This window comes from Salvelinus sp. IW2-2015, linkage group LG11 (genome assembly GCF_002910315.2).
Source record: "Salvelinus sp. IW2-2015 linkage group LG11, ASM291031v2, whole genome shotgun sequence".
NCBI lineage: Eukaryota > Metazoa > Chordata > Actinopteri > Salmoniformes > Salmonidae > Salvelinus > Salvelinus sp. IW2-2015.
In genome coordinates, this window is record NC_036851.1 from 34,296,300 (window position 1) to 34,321,865 (window position 25,566).

The window sequence follows — 25,566 nt, forward strand, 5'->3', positions numbered from 1 at the left end:
TGTTCCTTTTGTCCAGGTGGGAAAGGGCTCTGTTGGATCTGTTGGGGTGGTGTGCAAATTGGAGTGGGTCTAGGGTATCTGGGAGGCGGCTGTTGATGTGAGCCATGACCAGCCTTTCAAAACACTTCATGGCTACCGACGTGAGTGCTACGGGGCGCTAATCATTTAGGCAGGTTACCTTCGCGTCCTTGGGCACAGGGATTATGGTGGTCTGCTTGAAACATGTAGGTATTACAGACTCAGTCAGAGGTTGAAAATGTCTGTGAAGACACTTGCCAGGTGCTCCGCGCATGCTTTGAGTACACGTCTTGGTAATCCATCTGGGCCCGCGGCTTTGTGTATGTTGACCTGTTTAAAGGTCTTGCTCATATCGGCTCCTGAGAGCGTTATCACACAGTCAACAGCTGGTGCTCTCGTGCATGCTTCAATGTTGCCTGCCTCGAAGCGAGCATGAAAGGCATTTCGCTCGTCTGGTAGGCTTGCGCCACTGGGCAGCTCGCGTCTGGGTTTCCCTTTGTAGTCCGTAATAGTTTTCAAGCCCTGCCACATCTTTCCAGTGTCAGAGCCGGTGTAGTAGCATTCAATCCTGTATTGACGCTTTGCTTGTTTGATGGTTCGTCTGAGGGCGTAGAGGGATTTCTTATAGGCGTCCGGATTAGTGTTCCGCTCCTTGAAAGCAGCAGCTCTAGCCTTTAGCTCGAATGCGGATGTTGCCTGTAATCCATGGCTTCTGGTTGGGATATGTACGTACAGTCACTGTGGGGACGACATCGTCGATGCACTTATTGATTAAGCCGATGACTGAGGTGGTATACTCCTCAATTTTTTTTATTTTTTTATTTTACCGTTATTTTACCAGGTAAGTTGACTGAGAACACGTTCTCATTTGCAGCAACGACCTGGGGAATAGTTACAGGGGAGAGGAGGGGGATGAATGAGCCAATTGTAAACTGGGGATTATTAGGTGACCGTGATGGTTGAGGGCCAGATTGGGAATTTAGCCAGGACACCGGGGTTAACACCCCTACTCTTACGATAAGTGCCATGGGATCTTTAATGACCTCAGAGAGTCAGGACACCCGTTTAACGTCCCATCCGAAAGACGGCACCCTACACAGAGCAGTGTCCCCAATCACTGCCCTGGGGCATTGGGATCTTTGTTTAGACCAGAGGAAAGAGTGCCTCCTACTGGCCCTCCAACACCACTTCCAGCAGCACCTGGTCTCCCATCCAGGGACTGACCAGGACCAACCCTGCTTAGCTTCAGAAGCAAGCCAGCAGTGGTATGCAGGGTGGTATGCTGCTGGCGATCCAATGCCATTGGATGAATCCCGGAACATATTCCAGTCTGTGCTAGCAAAACAGTCCTGTAGCGTAGCATCCGCTATTTAGTTTTAGCTTGAAAGCAGGAATCAGGAGGATAGAATTATGGTCAGATTTGCCAAATGGAGGGTGGGGGAGAGCTTTGTATGCTTCTTTGTGTGTGAAGTAAAGGTGGTCTAGAGGTTTTTTTCCTCTGGTTGCTCGGGACATCCTGGTAAAAATTTGGTAAAACTGATATAAGTTTGCCTGCATCAAAGTCCCCGGCCATTAGGAGCGCCGCTTCTGGGTGAGCATTTTCTTGTTTGCTTATGGCCTTTTAAAAGAACATTTTTATTTCACCTTTATTTAACCAGGTAGGCTAGTTGAGAACAAGTTCTCATTTACAACTGTGACCTGGCCAAGATAAAGCATAGCAGTGTGAACAGACAACAACACAGAGTTACACATGGAGTAAACAATAAACAATAAAAGTCAATAACACAGTAGGGGAAAAAATGAGTCTATATACATTGTGTGCAAAAGGCATGAGGAGGTAGGCAATAAATAGGCCATAGGAGCGAATAATGGCAATTTAGCAGATTAACACTGGAGTGATAAATCATCAGATGATCATGTGCAAGTAGAGATACTGCTGTGCAAAAGAGCAGAAAAGTAAATAAATAAAAACAGTAAGGGGATGAGGTAGGTAAATTGGGTGGGCTGTTTACAGATGGACTATGTACAGCTGCAGCGATCGGTTAGCTGCTCAGATAGCAGATGTTTAAAGTTGGTGAGGGAAATAAAAGTCTCCAACTTCAGCAATTTTTGCAATTCGTTCCAGTCACAGGCAGCAGAGAACTGGAAGGAAAGGCGGCCAAATGAGGTGTTGGCTTTTGGGATGATCAGTGAGATATACCTGCTGGAGCGCGTGCTACGGGTGGGTGTTGTTATCGTGACCAGTGAACTGAGATAAGGCAGAGCTTTACCTAGCATGGACTTATAGATGACCTGGAGCCAGTGGGTCTGGCGACGAATATGTAGCGAGGGCCAGCCGACTAGAGCATACAGGTCGCAGTGGTGGGTGGTATAAGGTGTTTTAGTAACAAAACAGATGGCACTATGATAAACTGAATCTAGTTTGCTGAGTAGAGTAGAGCCTTATAGAGTTGGTTGAGTGCGGTCTTAGTGCCAGCATCGGTCTGTGGTGGTAAATAGATGGCTACAAATAATGGTAGATAGTGTGGTCTACAGCTTATCATAAGGTACTTCGAGACCTCTTTAATATTAGACATTACTCACCAGCTGTTATTGACAAAAAGACACACACACCGCCACCCCTCGTCTTACCAGACGTAGCTTCTCTGTTCTGTCGGTGCATGGAAAATTCCGCCAGCTCTATATTATCCGTGTCGTCATTCAGCCACGACTCGGTGAAACATAAGATATTATAGTTCTTAATGTCCCGTTGGTAGGATAATCGCAATCGTAGGTCATTCATTTTATTTTCCAATGATTGCAAGTAGAATGGATGGCAGTGGGAGTTTACTCGCTCGCCTACGGATTCTCTCAGAAGGCAGCCCGATCTGTGTCCTCTTTTCCGCCGTCTTTTCTTCACGCAAATGGCGAGGATCTGGGCCTGTTCCCGGGAGAGCAGTATATCCTTCTCGTCAGACTTGTTCAAGGAAAAAGCTTCTAGTTCGTGGTGATGTTCTTAGGTCCAAAAGTTATTTTCTGTCATAAGAGACGGTAGCAGCAACACAACAAAATAAGTGAAAAAATAAGTTACGAACAACACAAAAAAACTAACAAAATAGCACAATTGGTTAGGGGCATGTAAAACGTCAGACATCCTCTTCGGCGCCATCTTAACCAGCGACCATTCGGATACTGCGCTCTAACCGCTAGGCTACCTGCCGCCCTATAGCTATGCAGGTCCATGACTTAAATTGATGGAAATGTAGATAGGGAAACCTCTTGTTGTAAAATGACTTACAGTTTCTCCTCTTGAGTTTAGAGAATGGAAGCTGGGCCTATGTTTGATGAGTTTGCCTGTGTGGTGTTATTTCTCCCTACCAGGAGACGTGGTACTGGCCGGGAGACGTGAGGGCTGATGATGTGGTGATGAGCGGGGTCAGGTGCTCAGGAACGGAGATGACCTTGGCCCAATGCCTCCATCACGGGAAACACCTCCACTGCCCTCAAGGGGGAGGGCGCTTCGCTGCTGGTGTATCCTGCTCCGAGTGTAAGTCACTGATGATAACTACTGTCTGTAATTCAGGTCTAGATTCAATCAGATCAAGAGTTAACCGGCGATGGCAGACACCCGCATAGCGGATGTTTTGGCGGTGTCTGAGGTAGAACCGCGTTGGAGCCGTAAAATTGGTGAGAAGTTGCTCGTGATTATTGTCACGAAGCCACACCCGGCCCACTCACGTTAGAAGTTCAGAACAAGAAAGTGTAGGCTATATAGAAATAATGATGCTAAAATGTAAAATCATTAAACAAAATAATGAGGGTTTCTATCAGTCTAATCAAGGTGTAGATTACATCTCACATTCCAGTGTTCCAACTTGTAAACAAGGATGCATGGGATTTCTGTTAATACACCTCCATGCAGCAAATGGCAGTGTCCGCTTTTGGTATAATGCCAGGAGCCACTTATGGATTTGGCAGTTCTACCTCCGACACGTCAAAACAACCACTATGCGGATGTCGACTAAAGCAGATCTGATTGAATAGAGCCCTAAGACCCTGAAAACTCTTGACCAACCCTCAACCCTAATACTCAAGGCGCCACTGCAGGCACACAACACATACAACCTCTGCAATCATTAGATGATTAGTAATGATGAACAATCAAATCACCATTCCACATCACTGTGTGTCATGCCTAAGAACAGCCCTTAGCCGTGGTATATACCACACCCCCTCAGGCCTTATTGCTTAAATATATTCCACTCATTATCTGAATTTCATTGATACACTAAGCTGCTGAATTTCAAGCAGAGGCAATAGTGTACCAGTTGACTAGTCACGTAGAAAAGGTGATCTTGTACAATGTTGCATGGGGCAGAATGGCATACAACACTGTGCTACGTTTTTACACTAGCCAACAACTTGAAAATATCCCTATTTGTTATGATTTATCCTACTTATGTATTGTGTAAGGATAATGAAACCTTAAGACTGACATGTTTCTCAACATGCTCACAACCTGACATTGGATACAAATGTGTATCTTGTATTTTTTGCTATTAGATTAAATGGTAGTTAAAATGACTAAATGGTGTATTAGTGACTACACTAAACGTTCTCATTGTATTTCATGATAAACTTTTTTTGATTTTTCATGAATTACTCCGGGGTGAAAGATGTGTGAAACCCCAATGAATGAACAATTAAATGTTCTTAAGATAAGGGAATTACACGTGTTATCAGTTATATACCATTTACATCTGAACAATGTACCAAAGTGATACATTTTATTTTATTTTAAATAACCTCTCCTGCCCTGGCATGCAGCGGCCCCAGACTTGGTTCTCAACGCTCAGGTGGTGGAACACACCACATACCTGGAGGACCGGCCAATGTACATACTGCAGTGTGCCAACGAGGAGCACTGTCTGTCCAGCAGCGCTGCCATCGCCACACCCTCCTCCTACCGTCGCCTGATGCGCTTCTCCTCCCAAATCCACAACAACGGACAGTCCGACTTCCGCCCCAGGGCTGCACACAACTCCTGGGTCTGGCACGACTGCCACAGGTAAAGTGGAGGATGAATTCTTTGGTCCTTCAGTTTAGTAATTTAGTTAAGTAGTGGAAACTATGATAAAGGGGGCTGGACAATAGCATGCAAACAAGCATCATGAGCAGGAACTCTTTGTGAGTGTTACATGAGTTGAGAACAATCACAGTGCTGGAATAAAAGTCCTTTGGAGGATGTCATTTTCGCAGTCTTTTGAGATCATACATTTGTGGTCATCTTGAGGCAGTGCCTGCTGTGGTTGTACAGAGGCTGGTTATGATGATGAGGGTGGTGATGATGAACATGATTGACTGTCTATCTCCCGGTCCAGACACTACCACAGCATGGAGGTGTTCACCCACTATGACCTGCTGAGCCTCAATGGCACCAAGGTAGCAGAGGGACACAAGGCCAGTTTCTGTCTGGAGGACACCCAATGTGAAGAGGGTAAAGAGCTTTAATGTGAAAGGGGTAAAAAGGCTTTGTGTAAAACAAATGATTCATATCACGACAAACCTCTAATACGTTCCTGATTCTCTGCTCTAACACTCTTCACTGTTGTCTCCGACCTACAATAACACTTCACTGTTATCTCCGGAGATACCAGTGAAATGTGTTACTGTAGGTCGGAGACGAGACAACAGTGAAGAGTGTTACTGTAGGTCGATCTAACGCTATTCACTGTTCTCTCCGATCTAACACTCTTCACTGTTATCTCTGGCCGGGCAGGTATTGAGAAGAGGTACGAGTGTGCTAACTTCGGGCAGCAGGGCATCACTGTTGGCTGCTGGGATACATACAGACACGACATCGACTGTCAGTGGATAGACGTGACAGACGTCGTTCCAGGAGACTACATCTTCCAGGTGAGAATCTTAATTTATTTTTTATTGTTTCAAAACTTTTGTTTCCCCCCCAGTTTTAATTGAAAATAACAACTATATTACAATAGGCATGTGATTCTATACATCCAAATATGAAATAGGAGCAAGGTGCTTGTCTTACATGAGAATCTTATAATAAAATGGGAGTAGTTAGTTCTTCTAATCACTTCTGGTTCCATGGGGATAACAGGAGTCAATTAATTTCAATGGAATTCACATTTAATCATTCAGCTTGTCACTTTCCCAGCATTTTCACTAATAGTTGCTGCCAACACAGATGGCTATTTTGGTATTAGCAAGAGTATCTGGGTTATCTGATGACATCATAAATAAACTCAGCAAAAAAAGAAACGTCCCTTTTCCAGGACCCCGTCTTTCAAAGATAATTGTTAAAAATCCCCCAAAATTAACAGATCTTCATTGTAAAGGGTTTAAACACTGTTTCCCATTCTTGTTCAATGAACCACAAATAATTAATGAACATGCACCTGTGGAACGGTCGTTAAGACACGAACAGCTTACAGACGGTATTCAATTAAGGTCCCAGTTATGAAAACTTAGGACACTAAAGAGGCCTTTCTACCGACTCTGAAAAACACCAAAAGAAAGATGCCCAGGGTCCCTGCTCATCTGCGTGAACGTCCCTTAGGCATGCTGCAAGGAGGCATGAGGACTGCAGATGTGGCCAGGGCAATAAATTGCAATGTCCGTACTGTGAGACGCCTAAGACAGCGCTACAGGGAGACAGGACGGACAGCTGATYGTCCTCGCAGTGGCAGACCACGTGTAACAACACCTGCACAGGATCRGTACATCCGAACATCACACCTGCGGGACARGTACAGSATGGCAACAACAACTGCCCGAGTTACACCAGGAACGCATAATCCCTCCATCAGTGCTCAGACTGTCCGCAATAGGCTGAGAGAGGCTGGACTGAGGGCTTGTAGGCCTGTTGTAAGGCAGGTCCTCACCAAGACATCACCGGCAACAACATCGCTTATGGGCACAAACCCACCGTCACTGGACCAGACAGGACTGGCAAAAAGTGCACTTCACTGACGAGTCGCGGTTTTGTTTCACCAGGGGTGATGGTCGAATTCGCGTTTATCGTCAAAGGAATGAGCGTTACACTGAGGCCTGTACTCTGGAGCGGGATCGATTTGGAGGTGGTGGGTCCGTCACATGGTCTGGGGCGGTGTGTCACTGGATCATTGGACTGAGCTTGTTGTGATTGCAGGCAATCTCAACGCCGTGCGTTACAAAAAATTTGTAAAACAAATTTGATTTGATTTACAGGGAAGACATCCTCCTCCCTCATGTGGTACCCTTCCTGCAGGCTCATCCTGACATGACCATCCAGCATGACAATGTCACCAGCCATACAGCTCATTCTGTGCGTAATTTCCTGCAAGACAGGAATATCAGTGTTCTGCCATGGCCAACGAAGAGCCCGAATCTCAATCCCATTTAGCACGTCTGGGACCTGTTGGATCGGAGGGTGAGGGCTAGGTCCATTTCCCCCAGAATTGTCCAGGAACTTGCAGATGCCTTGGTGGAAGAGTTGGGTATCTCACAGCAAAAACGGGCAAATCTGGTGCAGTTCATGAGGAGGAGATGCACTGCAGAACTTAATGCAGCTGGTGGCCACACCAGATACTGTTACTTTTGACCCCCTTTGTTCAGGGACACATTATTCCATTTCTGTTAGTCACATGTCTGTGGAACTTGTTCAGTTTGTCACAGTTGTTGAATCTTGTTATGTTCATACAAATATTTACACGTTAAGTTTGCTGAAAAGAAACACAGTTGACAGTGAGAGGACGTTTCTTTTTTTGCTGAGTTTATATTGTCTCTCTCCYCAGGTTGTAATCAACCCCAACTATGAGGTGGCAGAGTCCGACTACACCAACAACATTATGAAGTGCAGGTGTCGATATGATGGCCACCGGATATGGACGTACAACTGTCATATAGGTGAGACTGGATGACAACAGTGGCGATTACTGGCTACAACAGTATTGAATGTGAACTTTTCATGTTCACATGTCTTTTCAATGAACTTTTCATGTTCAAAGACATTTTTTCTATGGATAACAAATTACCACATTCCAAAGAGGCTTACATTCATTTAGTAAATAAATTGGTGAAAWGGCAATTGCAAAATTCTAAAACATTTTAATGAGACAATTTACTGATAATACTAACATATTCACAACGGATGGTCCCCAAACACATGTGCTTTAAGGTTAGTCTTACAAACTGGAGAGACAGATTYCCAATTTCCTCTGCTGGATCGTAATGTTGGCCATTACAATAGTCAGTAAAAAAAATAAAAAATAAAATACAAACACACACAGTCCCAGTCAAAAGTTGACACCTACTCATTTCAAGGTTTTTCTTTATTTTTAGTATTTTCTACAATGTAGAAAAACAGTGAAGACATCAAAACTATGAAATTACACATATGGAATCATGTAGTAACCAAAACTGTGTTAAACAAATCAAAATATTTTATATTTGACGAAGTAGCCACCCTTTGCCTTGATGATAGCTTTGCACACTCTTGGCATTCTCTAAAGCAGCTTCATGAGGTAGTTACCTGGAATGCATTTAAATTAACAGGTGTGCCTTGGTTAAAAGTTAATTTGTTGAATTTCTTTCCTTAATGCATTTAAGCCAATCATTTTTGTTGTGACAAGGCAGGGGTGGTGTACAGAAGATAGCCCATATTATGGCAAGAACAGCTCAAATAAGCACAGAGAAACAACAGTTCATTACTTTAAGACATGAAGGTCAGTCAATCTGGAACATTTCAAGAACTTCAAGTGCAGTGGCAAAAACCATCAAGCGCTATGATGAAACTGGCTCTCATGAGGACCGCCACAGGAAAGGAAGACCCAGAGTTACCTCTGCTGCAGAGGATAAGTTCTTTAGAGTTAACTGCACCTCAGATTGCAGCCCAAATAAATGCTTCAGAGTTCAAGTAACAGACACATCAACTGTTCAGAGGAGACTGCGTGAATCAGGCTGTCATGGTCGAATTGCTGCAAAGAAACCACACCAATAAGAAGAGACTTGCTTGGTCAAAGAAACACGAGCAATGGACATTAGACTGATGGAAATCTGTCATTTGAGTCCAAATTTGAGATTTTTGTTTCCAACTGCCATGTCTTTGTGAGAGAGAGTAGGTGAATGGATAATCTTCATATGTGTGGTTCTCACCGTGATGCATGGAGGTGGTGTGATGGTGCTTTGCTGGTGACACTGTCAGTGATTTATTTATAATTCAAGGCACACTTAACCAGCATGGCTACCACAGCATTCTGCAGCGATACACCATCCCATCTGGTTTGCGCTTAGTGGGACTATCATTTGTTTTTCAACAGACAATGACACAACACCCTTCCAGGCTGTGTAAGGGCTATTTGACCAAGAAGGACAGTGATGGAGTGCTGCATCAGATAACCTGTCCTCCACAATCACCCGACCTCAACCCAATTGAGATGGTTTGGGATGAGTAAGACTGCAGAGTGAAGGAAAAGCAGCCAACAAGTGCTTAGCATATGTGGGAACTCCTTCAAGAACTGTTGGAAAAGCATTTCAGGTGATGCTGGTTGAGAGAATGCCAAGTGTGTGCAAAGCTGTCATCAAGGCAAAGGGTGGCTACTTTGAAGAATCTCATAAAATACATTTTGATTTAACTTTTTKGGTTACTACATGATTCCATATGTGTTATTTAATAGTTTTGATGTCTTCACTATTATTCTACAATGTAGAAAATAGTAAAAATAAAGAAAAACCCTTGAATGAGTAGGTGAGGCCAAACTTTTGACTGGTACTGTATTCCATTAAAAAAAAACAATGGCATATAACAGAACTCTATATAATAATCGCATTCTATTTTATTTAAATCCCCCTGGAAAATGCTTATGAACATAATTATAAACAAGTAACATTTTATCATTCAGCTTGAATGTTTCAGAAAATGTTTGAGTTTTTAGCATTACAAATCAACCATTTTATTAATTACGCAACATGGCGATCCTGAATAGTTGCGTCGATGTTGTAATTACATCTGTATATGGCCAATATACCACAGCTGAGGGCTGTTCATACGCATGAGGCAACGCGGAGTGCCTGGATACAGCCGTTAGCCGTGGTATATTGGCCATATACCACAAGCCCCAGAGGTGCCTTATTGCAATTATAAACTGGTTACCAACATAATTAGAGCAGTAAAAGTAAATGTTTTGTATACCCGTGGTATACGGTCTTTCAGCCAATCAGCATTCAGGGCTCACACCATCCAGTTTATAATAGGAATTATACAACCCGTTTATCAACTTTATCCATCTACGTATGGATGCAACCAGGGTAAGCTAAAATGATCTGTTAAGTGTTTGGGTTATAATAAATTACGAAGTTAAAATACAGTAAGACTTGTCGACACCCCAAACCGCACAGAGTAATGCAACGCCCCATTCCCTTTAAAACTGATGCCTGATTCACACTACAGGACCAAAAGGAGCCAACCCGAGCTGTACCTCGCCAGCCTTATTACACATCCACCCACCATATAGTTGTTGGAACCATGATAGAAAATACAATGTGAAAAGAAAATATCCAAGCCAGCATAGTATGGTTTGGGTCGGCCCTATAGTGTTAATCACACACTTGAGTGCTACACTGGCATCAACAATAAACAATGGGAACTTGAGAAGGGGAACAATTCATAGGACAGCAATGGTCTGCCAGTTATTTAAGTAGCAAGGACATCTATAGTCATGTAGCCAAGTTGTAGCCTGACATTCCTGTAAAAGATCATGAAAACAATCAGTTCAAAGAGAGAGAAGGCTTCATATATATTTTTTCAATCGTAATTATATGGTGCTATCCAACTGTGACCACGATTGAATGAGTGCAGTTCTTCATGTGCCCCATTCGTCTCTCCTCTTCAGGTGGCTCAGTGAGTTCTGAGTCAAAGGAATCCTCTTTCCCTGGTCTCTTGAATAACCAGCTGGGACACAGGTAGAGTGGATGGACTCAATAGAAAGATCGGGAGGAACATTTTATTTCGCGAAACTGATGAGAATGACCAGCAAGACTTGTGACATTATCAACCACTAGAGGGAGAGCTGTACTGTGTTCCCTCCCTATTGGTGCTGGATGAAAATGTAAAAGCCTTTCTCACCTCAATACCAACATTTGATATAAGGACATTTCAGACAAAGAAAAACCTGTTTTAAAGATCCAGCTTGACAAAGCACCGGTCTTTACTGATCTCACTAATTTCCTTAACATGTACAGCGGAGTGCTGGTACTATCAAATCTGTATCTAACCTTTTTGGTCCACCATAAGGAGAAAATAATTGTTTTTGACACGTGCTGCACTTCGAGACATTTTTTTCTCTTTTTTTCAAAAAGTGTTGAGCAGGAATTTATGCAACTATGAAGTAGGTGGGAAAGTAGCAGAAGTCTTGCCTCCATTGGGAATATATATAATTATTTTTACTGATGAAATAAATGAGGAATCATTTGTCAATTTAGTGCAGTTTCATGCCAGTCTGTGACAATGTGGTAGCAAGCCATTGTAAATATTAATAGGAAGAACCCATGTTTTCCTGTACAGTATTCACTAAGGATAAGACAATATTATTACAACCATACAGCTACCACTTTGTTTTTGATGATCAAAACTGGTGCAATGAGCATTTAAGGCAGAATCTTAACTTAAAATGTACACACAACTCAAGCTTTTGTCCAAATCTCCCACAAACATGGATGCATGATTTAGGTAAAAATGTGAGTTATTCATGCAATTTGTGTTCTGATTCTGCCCAAGTTAACATATCTTGCATCACTTAATATATAACATCTGGGAACATATTTAAAACCTTTCATCCTAAGATAAATATACATTTTAGTCTTAGCATATTTCGCTCAGTTTAGTACATTTTATTAAATTATTACTGTCAGGGACTCTGAAATCGGTTTGTTTTCTCATTTGTATAACGTCATGAATGACATGTGAAAATTAATGATTCTGCCCTTCATTTGACAAGGGTGCTCTTTACTAGATGGGTGATTGTCCTGTACTGTATATAGTTGAATGTGGAAAAGCATTTTGTGCTTGCATGTTTTCTGTAATAAACAATAATGAAACAAGCAAACCATGATGTTCTTGTATTGATTTCTTAAACTGAGACTCTGCACTATGCAGTGATCACAAGCACCAACGTGAACTAAAGACATTGCAGAGTGAGGCCCGGTAGTTTAGTCATCCCAATACTGTGGTTTACTTTGTATCTCTTGAGTCTACGTTAAAAGGCCATCACACCTGCTGTAGCGGTCAGAAACGTTGTGAGGGCGTTCCACCTCTCTGCACTCCCAGGGCTCTGGATACCATTCTGCGGGCCACCGCAGAGTCTGTCCGTGGCCTCTCCTTCACCGGCTGGATAAACTCTGGGAAATACAGAATGGAATAAAGAGATAACATGCAAATAGTATGGTACCACCAACGTATAGTTACTTACAATGAAAACATTATTTACCCAAATAGAAGATACCACTTAATTTAAATAATTTCTTAGTGCTACTGTATGGAGGTAACAAAGACAATACCGGCACGTCTTATGGCTTTCCCTTTGGCCTTCTTGCTCCCGTCAGACAGAGTGCATGTCTTCAGGAGAGGGTGCCGAATGGAAAGTGCATGGAGGGCTAAACACAAACACAGGGTTGATTCAAAGACTCATCTCTGATGTCATAAGAAAGAACACCAACTTCTCCTCACCTTAGGCCAGTAGGTCACACAACCAACTCCAATTTCTAATGTGCCAAAAGAAACTCGTGACTCATCTTGGACTTAAATAATGACTTAAATATCCCTCAAAATATGAAAAAATAGATATTTTCAAAAACCATACCTGCAGATTGACTGGAGAATACGCCCAGGGCGTGAGTGTTGTCCACCCACTTAATTTTCATGCCTTCGTCGCTGGAAGACAGAGACAAGACTGGGAGAGTTAGACAGCCCTTATGAGTGTGCTGTGGGCTTTAATGAGAGGCATGGGGAGGCTTGCACCTGCGCTGTGGGGCAAAGTTTCCCCTAGGTACAGATCTACGATCAGCTTCCCCTCCCCAATCCTAACCATCAGTTGAATTTTTAAAAAACTGATCCAAGATCAGCGTCTCGGGGAAACATCACCCTACTCTTGAGGCTTTTACCTGTAGTCTGCAAAGGCATCCAGCAGGTCGCCTGTTTTGAACATGGCCGGGAAGTCGTAGATCTCAATGACGTGGGCAAATTCGTCCTGGTTGATCCACACGTTCTCGAAACAAGAGTAGTCGTTGTGGGCGTGTTCGATGGCCACGTCAGTCTCTGTCAAGTGGGCCTTGATCTGACGAGAAATTCAGCCAGTTATTGAGATATAACAACCTATCCCAAATAAGTGTTTCTCAGTAATCCTTTTACATATACAAAATGTGAAATATAGCCTATACAGTAAGAACTGTGGACACCCCCCACCCCAGTGTAACATAACGCCTCATTCCCTTTCAAACGGATGCCTGATTCACACTATAGAACCAAAAGGCTGGCCTACACCTAAAACTATATAGTCTATTTAACTTGAGGACAATCCATAATGTCACAGAAATTTTTGTTCCATTTTCAAAAGGATTTACAAAACCAAAAATGTTACATCTCATAACTGAAGTCTTTTGAAGAAATTAACAAAAATTATATAATCCCCATAGATCAACCCCCCCCCAGTCCATTGTCATGGAATTAGTCTGAACTTCACCACACTGTACCTCTTGGCTAAAATCAGCAGCATCGCTAGCAGCATCCTTGGCTGGTGTTGTATCAGAGGCATGGTGTTGGTGGGAGGTCACGATGCTACTGCCTACAGACGACTCCTCTGTCAGCACCTCCTCCGCTACATGTTCCTCCTCCTCCTGGGCTTCCCTAGTCTGGTCCTCCATGGTTAGGGCCATGAAGTAAGACACAGTCTGGTCCCAGGCGGGGGGGCGGGGGCAGGGCTCCTCTGCTGAGAAGCGAATGAAGTCATCCTCCTGCCCAGCGCTAGAGGTGGTGGTGTTAGAAGGCACACTGTCCTGGTTGGTGTTGGCCTGCGTTTCTGACAGCGTTCCCTCCGTGGTGTCTGAGGAGTGGCAGGAGCAGGACTCTGAGGTGGAGGTGCATCCCGAGGAGGTGAAGCTAAGAGTGGGCAGGGGCAGATCGAGGTCCACCCCTGCTGGTGGTCCGTGGAGATTACTGCCACTGTCTCGTTGCCTGTCCCTAGCCGCCCTTGGGACGTAGATGGCCTTGTCAGGGCGTTTGGCGTTACCTCCGCTCCGCTGGGCCAGGGGTTTGGGTCTGGGCTGGAGGTCCGTTCTGCTGCTCTGCATCCCCATACCTCTCCTAGGAGCCTCATTGTAGAAACTGTCTGTGTTGCTTTCATCCCCCAGATCCAGCCTGGCACAGATAACACACTATACTAAAGTCACCATGTAACGCTGTGAAAAAATGGGCAATAATTCACATTTAGATGCCCCTATATGCCCCATGTAGTTACTTTAGAACTACTTTGGCAGCCAGACTTGGATCAATTTAATGTACAGTGACCTGATAATATGGCATATGAATTTACCAGCTGTTTATCCAGGAACTCCCGTCAGAAGACTTATTTAACAAGGTAGAACTAAATTTAAGACTTTGTGTGTGCTCTACCTGAGGTGCGAGTAGCAGACAACTACCCTGCGGCTCCAGCCCTCCCCCACGGAGAAGGTGGCGAGGTTACGGTGGTTCTCAGTGGTTTTGTGAATCAGGTAGCGAAGTCTGCTTGATAGAGGGGGGAAGAGTAGGGCACTGGGGAGGGAGGGGACAACACTCAAGCCAAAGCTTATTTAGGGTGACATCAACTCACAGATAGACTTTGATCACCTGTAGGTACATTATGATCTGTGACACCTAGCTAAATGCCATTGGCAATTAATACACATTTACGTGAAATGGCATTGACAGGGAATGTGTCCCACAAAAACAAATGGACAAGCCCTCAACTTATGTTTGTGACAGAATGCAGGAAATGGCAGCTTACCTTTTCTGTTTCTCTCTCTGTAGGTAAGCATCCAGTTCGTGCAGGACTGTGTGAACAAATTCATTTTCTTGCTTGGGAAGATAACAGCCATCAAAACAAGGAAACGCCAGGGTGGCGATGTTGGCACTTTGTAGCTGCAAAATAATAGTATATTTCATGATGAACGGTGGGGAGGCAGTTGACTCAGTGCGACAACCGTTCATATATACACCTCAGTGTGGTTACAACAACCCAATCCTACATCTAGCAAGCACTTTAAGAAAACATTTCCAGGCTTACGTTAAATTCCCTATCAGCTAAATCCCACATTTACAGAAGACGGTAGCTTTGTCCAATATTATGTGTCCACTCTACAGGACAGCGCTCCAAGAATAGGGTTGGAGATCCCTGGCCCATACAGTGGTCCGTTGCTAAGTTTAGCTAGCTAACTTAGCTAGCTAGCAAATGCTGAACAGAAGCTTTTCAATCAAGCCGTTTCAATTATAAAACAGACATTTTGTTCTAACCTTTAGTTTGTCAGTTAAAAAGATGCCCAAGTAATAAATTACCAAGAAAAAAAGTTCTGAAATAATTCCAAAGCACACACCCAACGCTTGATGAAAAAGCAGCCAGCCCCTTCCGAATAATTATTGCAGGTTCCTTCTCAGTGTAATTGTGCCCCCTTGCGAACAGGCGCAGAATGCATTCATAAACTATTTCATTATTGCTAACTAACGATGACTCACTCCATTGATCGTAGGATATTGTTGACTGCAATTAAAAATGTTATTCACTAATTTGCAGTTTGTCTAGCTGTGATCACTGGTTATATAGTAAAAAAATAAAAAATATTATGCAATGTGAGCTATATTTAATTGAGTATGGCTTCACAGATTATTCAAGAAAATAGTTTATTTGTAGATACACATTACATTACATATAATAACAAGAACAACAGATTGGCTTTTAATTCCTGTCTTGGGATTCAACGCATGCATCAAGGTTTCTGTGGTGGATTTGTAGTCAATAATTATTTACACATATTGGACAATATCAGGGATAGGGGGTAGTCTAGAAACTGACTGTTGAACCACAGTCAGGGTTGGAGTCACAATTCCTGTCAATTCACATTTAGTCAAGCTAAGCAGTGAGAACATTGAGGTCATATCCCAGTATGTGATTTAACAATTTCATCCACATTCATAAATTAAAACTAGCCAATGTGAAAACCTGATTCTTACTGTGTGCTTAAACACTGGTGAACTGTCATTATAGAACAGACACCATAATACAAACCCACACAACATTGCATACGAAACAAGTTCATATCAAATAGCCTGTGTCTACAAGATGATCAAAAGTACACACACACCAAATCAATACGTTATCTTCTGACAATTATACTGAACAAAATTATAAACGCAACATGTAAAGTGTTGGTCCCATGTTTCATGAGCTGAAATAAAAGATCCATACACAAAAACATTTCTCAAATTTAGTGCACACATTTGTTTACATCCCTGTTAGTGAGCATTTCTCCTTTGCCAAGTTAATCCAGCCACCTGACACTTGTGACATATCAAGAAGCTGATTAAACAGCATGATCATTACACAGGTGCACCTTGTGTTGGGGTCAATAAAAGGCCACTAAAAAGTACAGTTGTCACAACACAATGCCACCAATGTCTCAATTGGCATGCTGACTGCAGGAATTTACACCAGAGCTGTTGCCAAATTAGTTAATCTTCATTCCTCTACCATAAGCCACCTCCAACGTTGTTTGAAGAATTTGGCAGTACATCCAACCGGCCTCACAACATGTAACCACGCCAGCCGAGGCTCTCCACATCCGGCTTCTTCACCTACGGGATCGTCTGAGACCAGCCACCCGGACAGCTGATGAAACTGAGAAATATTTCGGTCTGTTATAAAGCCATTTTGTGGAGAAAAACTCATTCTGATTGGCTGGGCCTGGCTCCCCAGTGGGTGGGCCTATGCCCTCCCAGGCCCACCCTGCCTAGTCATGTGAAAAAATAATTAGGCCCTGATCTATGGTTATTTCAATTGACTGATTTCATTATATGAACTGTAACCCAGTAATTTCGTGGAAATTGTTGCATTTATATTTTTGTTCAGTATACATACAAATGGAGCAGCAACATTTTAGCAAAAGCTTATAGTTGGTTTTTGAGAAGTACAACTTAGAAGTACCTGAAGTAACAAACCATAACTCAGAAAATGTGCTGTGTTACTGTACATCGTTTACGTTTGTAACCTCCAGGAACGAGAATCCATGTGTTTGGAACATGCTAGCACTGCCCCATTCCCTCTCATTGTATTTGCTAAAGTAAATATCTGAACTGTGGTGGATTACAGTTTCTCCTGGCCCATAGACTACTGTCAAGGTAAGGAACCATTTGACTAATTATGTACATTTTGGTGAAGCAGAGAGGATATATTAAAACACAGGTTTAAAAACTGTGGGTGGAATATACCTTTAAGGGCTATTTGCATTGACCTATTACACAGTGCACCTTTAATTACGAGTAAAGGTTTAAAAATGTCAATATAAAACAAAATGGCACCATTCATACTAAAGGTGTGGTCTTGCTTAACTAGAATAAGACTTTGCACGTTAAAATGAATCATCTCAATAAACATGTAAAAACAGGGAGTGTTGGTCTCTCTGGGATAGAGACTACTAGTGCACATTTCCCATCTCGTATGTGAAATAAATAAAAACAATTATATCTACATCCATAAGGAATCATTGATGGTGTGGTGAGACAATTGGGAAGCACCAGGTGAAATAGGCCATCCTGCATAAGAGCAAAAACACTTCAAATTAACAATAATGTGAAGGTAGTCCTGACAGCTGGAGGCAGGGAGCAGTGGATTTGTCAAATAACATTGCTTTTCTGAACATTGCTGCTCGTTAACCATAGGGAATGTAAGTCAAGACATATCATTTGACAGTATCTCCAAGTCAATATTATTCTATTATTTCTAGTTATATAGACCCTAAGCCCTTGTGAGGTTGCTGTGAAACTTATTTCCATTGGTATCCCCTGTTAAGAGTTAACAGGATGAGAGAAAATCTTATTTAAATGAGGTGAATGTCAGAGAAAACACTCACCTTTGGTGTGGTTTATCTTCCGGAGCCAATGCTTCGATCCTCAAAGATGGTGATTTCAACCTGGGGAGGGGTTAGTTAAGGAAGCTGGGATCCAGCAAGAAATGCAAGACAGTTACACAAGAAAGGTCTAGCTGTGCATCCCAAATGGCATCCTATTCCTTTTACAGTGCACTACTTTTAACCAGAGCCAAAGGAAAATATAAAGGGATTATGGTGGCATTTGTGCAACCTCTGTTAGTGTGAGCCTCTGGGACAGTAAAGGATACAACCCTGAGACCTCTCTCTATTGGGTCTGTAAGCAGCAGTCCCAGAGGAGCGTAGATCTTCTCATTCTGCTCCTTGATGAACCTAGCGATCTTCTTCAATACCTAGAGACAAAGAAAGTAAGCCCTTTCACCAATTCATGGCTTGGCCTAAAAAAAAAATACTACACCTAATATGGCCACGTCATAAAACATAGGTTCAGTCCCAAATGACAACATATTCCCAATATAGTAAAGTGCACTACTTTAGACCCTGGCCCACAGGGACCAACCCTTGGCCTGCATACTTCTATGGAGAAGACTGAGGGACCTACTTTCTCATAATGGGTCTCCATACAGAGGAAGATAGTGTAGGCGGTCATGCAGGCCAAGCAGCCCTCCAGGTAAGACTTGCCACCAATTTTCTCAGCCTCAGCATAGAGGTTGTTGAGCGTCTGCATCGTCTCCTCAAACTGTTGCCTGTCAACCTGAAAAAAATTATGCCCATCGACCCCTCAGTAAGAGCTCTGCACGACCAAAGTCACTGAGCAATAATGGAGAAGTACACCGACTACACAAACTGAAGGAATGTATGACAATTCTATTTGAACAGCGGTCTACTTAGTAGCTGTGTGTGGTCGACGGCCGGGGACAAGATGGCGGAGTGAGTGGTCGCGTTAAACTGAGCTCCTGAACTTTAAAATTTAATTCAAACCCTAATTTGAGTTTGACGATGATTACAGTTAAAACATTTTTGCGGCCTTTTTGAATTTTTTATTAGTTTGATGGTTTACTGAATCACTTTTCCACTTTGTTATACGTCAAGCAAGTTCAGCCAAGCCTAGCTAGCTAGCTAGCTAGCTAGCTAGTACTGTAACATTAGCGGAGATGGAAGCTAGCAAAATGTAGAGGGAGCGGTCGTAAACGAGGTAGATCCCATCAACTATATGGAATATTTTGAAACTACCCCAGAAGTAACGGTACAGAGTTCGGAGGAATTAGTCTTCGGTCCAAATAACCCCTTCGAAACTCTCCAACCTGAAGAGACTACGAGAAAGTGACGCCGGGCAGGCTCAACCATCCCAGCCTATCACCAATGAAGCCATCTTCGAGGCACTCCAGGGTTTAAACAAGAAATTTGACGAACAAGATCGGATTAATGGCTTTGAGAGGTTTCATAAAAATACCCTCCCAATTGCAAACGTTTCCAAAACTACATAGTTTAATGCAGCGGGCATTAATATTACCAGATGATGCAAAACTGTTGAAAAATAAAGTTGATGCCCTGACAAAAGAAAACGAGGAGCTGCGCACAGCACAGCCAGTGCTGAACAGAATCGATACAAGTGCCGATGAGGGCTGAGACTGAATGGGCTACCTGAAACTGATGGTGAGAATATCAGAGAAGATTGTGATTGACATTGGGAAGGTTTGTTACATATCCCCGATACAACATCTACTGAGATGTTCAGGGTACACCGTCTCGGAGATAAGAGAAAGGAGAAGACACAGACAGGTCATCATTATGTTTGCGTTGAGGAACGTGAGAGACGAGGTGTGGAGAGCTGCCAAATTTGCGCTGATCTGCAGGGAGAAGGGCATTCGCTTTGCAGAAGATTTGAGCAAGCGTGACAGGGATGCCCGTTCGAAGCTGTGGCCACAAGTCGATGAGGCTAAGATGGGGGGGGGGGGGGGCTTTCGCGAGGGGTTTGCTGTCATTGACGGCCACAGGGTGGAAGCGAAGTGACTGACTGATTTATGCTTTACGAGTTGGCCTGCTTATACAGTAGTAGGCTAATGAAGCCATATACCGTTTCAACTGGTAAGTTTATTCATGCAATCGTTTATCTGAACACCGCATATAGGTGATATTGCATAGGGCCTTACTGTTCGTAGTGGCGAGTTTTGGATGTGAACATTGACCAACGTAAGCACACTGTGGTTTTTGTTTCTCATTTGATGGCTTACTAAGATATCCGTTTTTATTCATTGTGTTTTAAGATCGATATTATGTAAGTAAATCTCCATTTATTTTTCATATGGCTTGATTAGCTTTCAGAGATGTATTTATTAAGTTTGAGAGTTCAATTGAAGATCTAATCTATTAATATAACACGATCTAATCTATTAATATAACACGATCTATCCATTTATTTTCCTTTTTATGGTCGTTACTATTCGTCAACAAAACATTGAAAACGTATGCTACATTTATATTATTCAGGGTCCCTGTTTATTCTAGACAACTCTATTTCTCTTTCATTTTTATCCTTGCATACCAGGGCTTTACAGAACAATTTAAAAAACGCAAGGCAATTTTTTGTTTTTGTAAAGATTCATTAAAGTCCAATAGTTTTTTTTATTTCAAGAGACACATTCCTCAGATGACTTAATTTTGGACAGTTTTAGAAATTACGTTACATAAAAGGTAAATATTTATGGTTATTACATACTGCCAAAAAATGTTTCGAACATCTATTAGTAAATTCTTAATTGAGTTGAAAAACTAATATTTTACAGATAACATTGTTGGAGGTGATTATAATGTTGCTCTTGATGCTCCTTTCCGATATTTGGCGTTAACAGAATCCAACCTTACAACAATTTTCTTGGTTCAACTCTACAACTAGCGACAGACAATTAAAATCTAGAATTGATTATTGGTTGGTATCTTCCAATCTTATGAATCTTGTATTTCCTCAGCTCCTCTGACACACCATTGTGCCATTATTCTTTCCTTTTGATAATGACAAGAGATTTACTAAAGCATACTGGAAATGTAACCCTTTTCTTTTAAAGAAAAGTCATTTTGCTTACAGACTAAAGCTCTTATCAGAGAGACCTGCCTCTATTATGCTCTCTCTTCTACTAACAAATGGGAAATGGTTAAATTCAGAATTCGATGTCTTGCCATCCCTACTGGTAAAATGCTAGCTCAGAAAAGATTCTCCAAGCAGATGGATATTATTGTTGATATTAACAGGTTGAGCAATAAACTTGATTTAAATCAAGATGAAAAAGCAGAGCTTGCCAAATGCCAATGTGAATGGCATATACAACGATAAGGCACAGGGTGCCTTCATCTGTTCAAAGGCCAAATGGATTGAAGAAGGTGAAAAAGAAACATCTTATTTCTTTCATTTGGAGAAGAGTAGGCAGACTAGGCATAGTATTACATCAATTTATGTAAGTGACAATATATCTGATGATCTTGAAGTGATTAATAAGACAAATACTCTTTCTACAGTTCACTATATCAATCTCATCTTTCAGAAGGCGACTTGGATTCCTTTTTTGATTCAGTTAATAACTCTATTTAGCCTATAGAAAGGTTTAAGAAATGATGTGATTCTGATATAGATATTACTGGAGTTGGACCAAGCCATGAAACAAATGCCTATAGGTAAATCTCCTGGACTGGATGGCCTGACTCCTAGCTACATTTTTGGCCTGATATTAGAGTTATTGCTTTGTCTACAAAGTGGGTATTGCTAATGCTATCTTACCTCCTTCGAGACAGGGACTAATAGTTCTTATACCCAAACCAAAGAAGGACTCTCTTTACCTGGACAATTGGAGACCTAGGCAGTTGCCAACAACGTGATGGAAGTTACTAGCCCATGTCTATGCCAATAGACTGAAAAAAGGCCTTGATATAAAAATCAGTGAAACTCAAAGCAGCCTTCATTAAAGGAAGGAGTATCCATAACCATATACAATTGGTTTTAGATATGATGATAAAGGCTTTATATTTTTTTTATATATTTTTTTTTTAAGGCTTTTGACACTTTAGAACACAACTTTTTATTTAGAACTCTCTACTTTTGGGTTTGGGGAGAATTTCTGTAACGTGATAAGGATGATATTAGCAGTTCGGTGGGTATGAGTAATGGCACATCCCCTCGTTTCTCTATTGCCAGAGGAATTAGACAGGGTTGTCCAATATCCCCTCTTATTTATTTTAGCCACAGATTTACTAGCCGTTTTTCTTAACAAATCTGAGAATTTAAAAGGGGATCTTTTTGGTAAAGATATAAATATCAGTCAATTTGCAGATGATACTACCCTTTTCCTAAAGGATAGAGTGGCTATTCCCTTGGCTATTGACAGAATCAAGAAATGTTCTATGGCCTCTGGGTTGACTCTCAAGCTTAATGAATTGGCATGAGATCATATTTGTTGCTGTGACTCCGTCAACATTGCCTCCATAACGGTTAAAAAGGACGTTAAATATTTAGGAATTGTTTTCACTAAAAAACGTATCAGATAAAGAATCTTTAAACATCGATAATAGGATTAATTCCATGAGTTTCATTAAGTCAGTGGCTGCAATGTGATCTCAATTTTGGGTCGTATTCTTTTGTCCAAGACACATGGTTTCCCCAAGTCAGTCCCTTTTTCTTTCTTCTAATAACATAAAGTCAATTCTGTTATATTTAGATTTGTTTCGAGGAATAAAATGCATTATATTTGGAAATCACAATTAGTGAAAAACTATGATCGTGGAGGTTTACAGGCTATTGATTGTTGTTAGTGGGTGCTTTTAGAATTAAATGGTTGAAATTGGTCTGTCTAATCCTACCTCTGTGGTATCATATCCCTAACAATCTGTTTATTAAACTTGGTAGACTTGAATTCCTAATGAAATGTGATTTTGTGAAGTTTCACCAGCAAATTACATTTCAGGAACATTTTCCCCCCACAAAACATTGATTTGGAATAATAGCGTTATTAAAATTAATAGGAAATCCATTTTCAAATGCCTTTGGTTTGACAAGGGTATTCATTTTGTATGTTTTGGTAGACAACACTGGGGAGTTTTTGCAGTTTGAGTTTGTTGGTAAATTTCAGGTTAATATTACTCAGAGAATATACGAAGGTTTGCAAAGCAATTCCACTTCATTTACTTGGACTTATTAACACTTATATGAGGTTGTTCCCTCTTTTCCAAGTTTACAAAATGATGACTTGAATCTTATGGATAAAAAAATGCAACAATAAGTGGATACAATTGGGAGTTAATTAGGTAATTTTTGGTGATTATAATTCAATATATTGCTATGGAAGTAACCTTCCCATGCTATGGTCAAAAGTTAAAGAAACTAATTTTAAAATATTTTCTTCCATCTACCCTGTTAATGATTTCTTGCACAAAAGATTCAATTTTGACAAAATGCCTTGTATTTTTTGTTCCTCTGATTCAGAATCTATAGAGCACTTGTTTTTTTTTCATGCCGCCATTCTAGTAAACAATGGATTGAAATTCATGAATGGTTGTGTATAAAATCTCCAGAATTACCTACGTTTACCTTTGATGTTAATTGGCATTATGCTTATCCTTGCAATTCCGATCATAACTATTTTATTCATATTATTATTCTCTTGGCCAAATACCATATTCACAAATGTAAATGGGTGGAAACATCACTTATTTTGGGGAAAAAAAATCTTCATTGAACTGTTATAAATCCCTCAAAGTTGTGAAACTTAAAAAGTTGAAAAAAGTATTAGAAGTCATGTCTCTGAATGTCTGTTAATGTCTCATTGCCTTGTCACATATTAATGATGTCCTGAATTTTTTATTATTTTTTGGGGGGGGGGGATTCCTGTATTCACAGGAATGTCCCTGTATTGATGTGTAATATTGTTAGTGTTGCAATTAAAAAATATATATGCTTAAAAATATCTAATTTTTTTTTTTAAAGATAATTAAAAGTGTGTATGGTCTCATACCCTAGACTCCAGCTCAGAGGGGAACTTGGTCTGGAACCTGCAGATTGTACCCGAGTTGTAGTCCCTCTGGACATACACTTTGGAGGCGACGGCTGCTTGATGTCGCAGGTCCTGCAAGTTGTGCGTCTGAAAGCATGAATTGAACAAATATCATGGGATCATTTGCGTCCATCATTAGCCTAGTTATTAAGTTAACCTTAAAAGCTATCTAGCTAGCTACACAGAAGGCTCAGTCTGGACAGAGGGCTAGCTAACGTTAGCCATATTTGTTGACAACATCTTGCTTGGCTAGTAAACCAAGCACCACAGTACAGGCAGCCACCAAATTGTGAAATGTTTATTCAATTAGTTAGACACGGCTTAGTTGTCAATGCCTAAATACAGTTAAAACGATCAATGTAATTTACCTCAGCCATAGTGGACGTTTTCCTTTCAGCTAGCTTCTTCGGGTAGTACTTCCGCACAGACTGAACGCTTTAATGAGTATGCTGCCACTCGTCTTTTTCCTTCTGTGGAGTTTATATGGTGGTTGGCTACCAACTTTACGGTGCATTACCGCCACCAACTGGACTGAAGTGTGGAACAGAGACAGTGAAGGTCTAAATCCTACCCAATATGATCATTTATTTTTCCTTTATTTAACTAGGCAAGTCAGTTAAGAACAAATTCTTATTTTCAATGACGGCCTAGGAACAGTGGGTTAACTGCCTTGTTCAGGGGCAGAGGACACATTTTTACCTTGTCAGCTGGTGAATTCAATCTTGCAACCTTTCGGTTACAAGTCCAACGCTCTAACCACTAGGCTACCTGCCGCCCCAAATCTACCCAAGGAAATGAAATACATAATGAAATGCTCCATCCCCTGAAGAATTATGCAGCAGTTAACTTAATCCTGGCTCTTTAACCCCATTACTCCTCAAATATAATAACAATTGCTCCCTTTCCCGCCCATATTTCTGGAACTGAAATAGAACATGTTCCACTGTCTCCATCTTCTCCTGATAATGATCACACCTCCCAGTTTGATATGTTCACTGTTCTTATTAACCCATTGGCTACTGCTTTACTGATTGACAATTCCATCTCAACATTAGGATGTTTAAGAGCCTGCTTGGGGATAACATCCACCTCATCCCACTCTACTTCCACATGAGCTGGCACCCAGAGGAACATCACAAATACCCCCATCCGTTTCACTCTATACATGCACTGCCTGCTGAGACAAATTAATTTAAGCTCATCAATGCAGCACAGGAGACCAAGCCAATTACTACTCTGTCTGGCCTCACCTCCTCCACCCACTAGTATGGCCAACAACTCCATTGAGTAAACAGAAATTATCCATTGCTGTCACTGCCACCATAAACTCAGGAACACTAAAAGCTGCACCTGACCTTGTTTTAGGGTCCTTAGGACCATCTGTGAATATAAAGAAAGCATA

At 41.6% G+C, this 25,566-nt stretch overlaps 4 protein-coding genes across 7 annotated transcripts in view; 2 read left to right on the top strand and 2 right to left on the bottom strand.

Moving 5' to 3' along the window:
- The window catches only part of LOC111970270 (lysyl oxidase homolog 2A-like), a 64,972-nt gene extending 52,868 nt beyond the window's left edge, over positions 1-12,104 (top strand). For both annotated transcript variants that reach the window (XM_023996922.2, XM_023996923.3), the window contains 6 exons: positions 3,379-3,544; positions 4,825-5,065; positions 5,379-5,494; positions 5,777-5,913; positions 7,797-7,908; positions 10,893-12,104. In XM_023996922.2, the coding sequence (XP_023852690.1) occupies positions 3,379-3,544; positions 4,825-5,065; positions 5,379-5,494; positions 5,777-5,913; positions 7,797-7,908; positions 10,893-10,966 (846 nt within the window). In that variant the 3' untranslated portion in view covers positions 10,967-12,104. The remainder of the gene's footprint in view (positions 1-3,378; positions 3,545-4,824; positions 5,066-5,378; positions 5,495-5,776; positions 5,914-7,796; positions 7,909-10,892) is intronic.
- The window catches only part of plpp5 (phospholipid phosphatase 5), a 207,390-nt gene that overhangs the window by 136,251 nt on the left and 45,573 nt on the right, over positions 1-25,566 (top strand). The gene's annotated exons all lie outside the window — the stretch shown is intronic.
- Positions 11,321-15,531, bottom strand: r3hcc1 (R3H domain and coiled-coil containing 1). The gene is made up of 8 exons (XM_023996924.2): positions 15,315-15,531; positions 15,036-15,169; positions 14,666-14,803; positions 13,747-14,410; positions 13,159-13,331; positions 12,858-12,928; positions 12,556-12,651; positions 11,321-12,396 (listed from the first exon to the last, which is right to left on the bottom strand). The coding sequence occupies exons 1-8, from the start codon at positions 15,342-15,344 to the stop codon at positions 12,284-12,286; spliced, it is 1,419 nt and encodes a 472-aa protein (XP_023852692.1). The 5' UTR covers positions 15,345-15,531; the 3' UTR covers positions 11,321-12,283.
- On the bottom strand, positions 15,909-24,642 carry golga7 (golgin A7). 2 transcript variants are annotated; one of them, XM_023996926.2, is made up of 6 exons: positions 24,533-24,642; positions 24,126-24,251; positions 18,728-18,880; positions 18,417-18,518; positions 18,151-18,210; positions 15,909-16,919 (listed from the first exon to the last, which is right to left on the bottom strand). In XM_023996926.2, exons 1-5 carry the CDS (start codon positions 24,539-24,541, stop codon positions 18,163-18,165), a joined length of 438 nt encoding a protein of 145 aa, XP_023852694.1. In that variant the 5' UTR covers positions 24,542-24,642; the 3' UTR covers positions 15,909-16,919; positions 18,151-18,162. The 2 variants fall into 2 exon arrangements, with proteins under 2 accessions (XP_023852694.1, XP_023852695.1); XM_023996927.2 differs by having other exon boundaries at positions 15,909-17,833.